This window comes from Arachis duranensis, chromosome 4 (genome assembly GCF_000817695.3).
Source record: "Arachis duranensis cultivar V14167 chromosome 4, aradu.V14167.gnm2.J7QH, whole genome shotgun sequence".
Classification (NCBI taxonomy): Eukaryota; Viridiplantae; Streptophyta; class Magnoliopsida; order Fabales; family Fabaceae; genus Arachis; species Arachis duranensis.
Window position 1 is genome coordinate 12,027,171 of NC_029775.3, and position 2,650 is coordinate 12,029,820.

Below are 2,650 nucleotides of genomic sequence, written 5' to 3' on the forward strand. Positions count from 1 at the left end.
TGATATTATGTCATAAAAAATAACTACTCTTGTAGTCTTTTATATTAATCGAATGAATGTTCATCAAAAAACATAGACATAATTGAATAATTGTATAAAATATTTTACACCAGCAGTATATTTAAATTAAACACTAATTTGTATCTAAAAATATAAGATAAAAAAATATATTAGATTTTAATAATAAAAAAATAATACTACATATCTAAATTTTTTTATAAACCAAATCCAACCAAATTAAATAATAAGATTTAAAATAATGCTAACCATAATTAATTTTTGTTATATCGAACTAATTTAGTTGGATTTAGTTAACAAAAATAATTATATGTGTAGCATTATTAAAAAAATATATACTATAGCATTATAAATTAATGAATTTATTTAGTTTAAAGTTTATATCCTTGACTTCTTTTTACTCAACGTTATTATTGCTATATGTATTTAATTTATAAAAATTTGAATTAATATATTAAAGTTGAATTATTATTATATGTTATTACTTATTAATATATTAATATTGATAATGAATAAATAAAAAATATTTAATATTTAATATTTTTATGTTATTTATTTCTTTGATCTGTGTCATTATCTAAAAGTATATTGTTAAATTGCTACACTAAAGAAATTGAACAAATAACTAAAAATACTGACAAAAAATAATAAATTATGTGAATTCTTAAATTTTTTCCATAAAAATATAATAAACGAATAACAAAATTTATTTATAATAGTGTAATAAATTTTTTATAAGACATTAAATACATATTTTTTTATACGTGATGATTGATTTTTGTGTACCCATAATGTATATGACTAAATATTAAAAGCAAGAAAAGAAAATTTAAAGAACAAAAAAAAGAATGTTAGCTAATTGTTGGCCTTAAAAAATCGATCCTAATTGTTTTCCAATGTATATGTGATTTTATTTTGTATATGTTTTTAAATAAATAAAAAATTTATAAAATGATAAATGAATAAGTATTCATATTATTAGATTAATAATTTTTTTTAATAAGTGGCTATCGTCAAATTATTCAAAGGTGATTATCACCTCGATTTACCATTTTACATCGACAGCTACAGTTGCCTCTGTGAGGTTTGGGGCCAGTGGTGCAGTTGTTGTAGAAGCCGAAGGACTTCAAAAGAGTAGAGGAGATCGGTGGCAAATCATGAAGGTGTAGACCCTCATAGGTGGTTAATACATGGGTGGGATCATCTAACCACCGCTCCACTCTCTTCTTCACATTGCAACCAATTGCTGTGCAATGATAATAGTTCCTGCAAAAGAAGTCACATTTATATTATAAGAGATAAAATTTATTCATGTTTTTATTTAATATTTTAAATCACCATCGCAGCTTTGGCTACTATGATACTATGTTTATATTATCACCTTGGGTAAGGGCTGTTTCTCACGGTTTTTTTACCGTACTTGCGCCATTTATAGCCATATCTAAGGTTGTCTGATTCACTCTCTGTCAAACAAGCAAATTTCGAAAGATTATTTTGGCTCCTTCTATTTATCCTCGTGGTTGCTGCAATCGATGTCATTGTAGATGGTCTCAGTTTCAACCTAAAGAAACAGAGAAAAAGAAAGATATTAGTGTAGAAATTTCCGTATTTTGTGTTTCTATTTCTCATTCTTCACGCACCGCATGCATCCTTTTCTGTAATTGATTAATTGTCTTAGCGTTCCTGTTTTGTTTTTTTTATTATTTGATTTTTTTTAAAATAAATATTTGTTATAATTAATAATAAATAAAACTGGTGAGAAAATTCCAAATAAAAATTAAACCACAACTGAACAAAATAGACCATTAAAAAAAAGTAAATGAGAAAATAATGATCATTTAATTATATTATTTATTTATTTTCAGCACTGTTACTATTAATTTTTTTTGTCTTACCTAGTTATAATATTATTTTTTTCATCATCAGATTCATGACTTCTTAGACTTTCATTTCTACTGTCACCGGCAATAGATTCTGCTGGACGTTTAATTCCAACAATTCTATCGCTATTATTGTTGTTACTAACAGCGACATCAGGATTAGATGGGATTAAAAAAAAGATAACCTTTGTGATTGTGCAACTGTTTCAAAAGATTCTAGAACAATTGTGTCTGGAGGTAGAGAAGGAAGAGAACCAAAATCTCCCTCTTTTACTAAATCAGTAAGTAGCTTTTTAAAAAACGTATCATCGTTGAGAAAGCTGAGATCATTGATTGTAGTGGTGGATATGGACAATGAAAATGGCGGTGAAAAGATTTGTGGTGGTGGTTTATTCTTTCCTTCCATTAAAGGTTTTTTGTTTTTTGTTTTTTTTTAACTATTGATGTGAATTTATCCTTTGTATATACTACTATTTATCATGAGCAACACAAACTACGTACTCACATTTCTCACGCTTTTTCTTCAAATTTTTAATAATTTTTATTTTTTTGGAATGTGTGCCTCTTAATTACAATTATCTCTTATTAATCTACTAGTTAAGAAAAAATATACAGAAATGAGCTCACTAAACCGAAATACATGAAATACGCCGGTAAATATAACTTTTATTCCTTTATAATATTTGTTGTTATTGTAATAAGATGTTTGATCTTAGATCATCAAAAACCGAAATATGATAAAAAAAAATTAG

General features: G+C 25.5%; 1 protein-coding gene across 1 annotated transcript; it reads right to left on the reverse strand.

Annotated features, from left to right (window-relative positions):
* Positions 1-1,040: 1,040 nt before the first annotated feature.
* Positions 1,041-2,304, reverse strand: LOC107483376 (probable WRKY transcription factor 51). The gene is made up of 3 exons (XM_021141453.2): positions 2,084-2,304; positions 1,400-1,579; positions 1,041-1,284 (listed from the first exon to the last, which is right to left on the reverse strand). The coding sequence occupies exons 1-3, from the start codon at positions 2,302-2,304 to the stop codon at positions 1,041-1,043; spliced, it is 645 nt and encodes a 214-aa protein (XP_020997112.2).
* Positions 2,305-2,650: the final 346 nt, after the last annotated feature.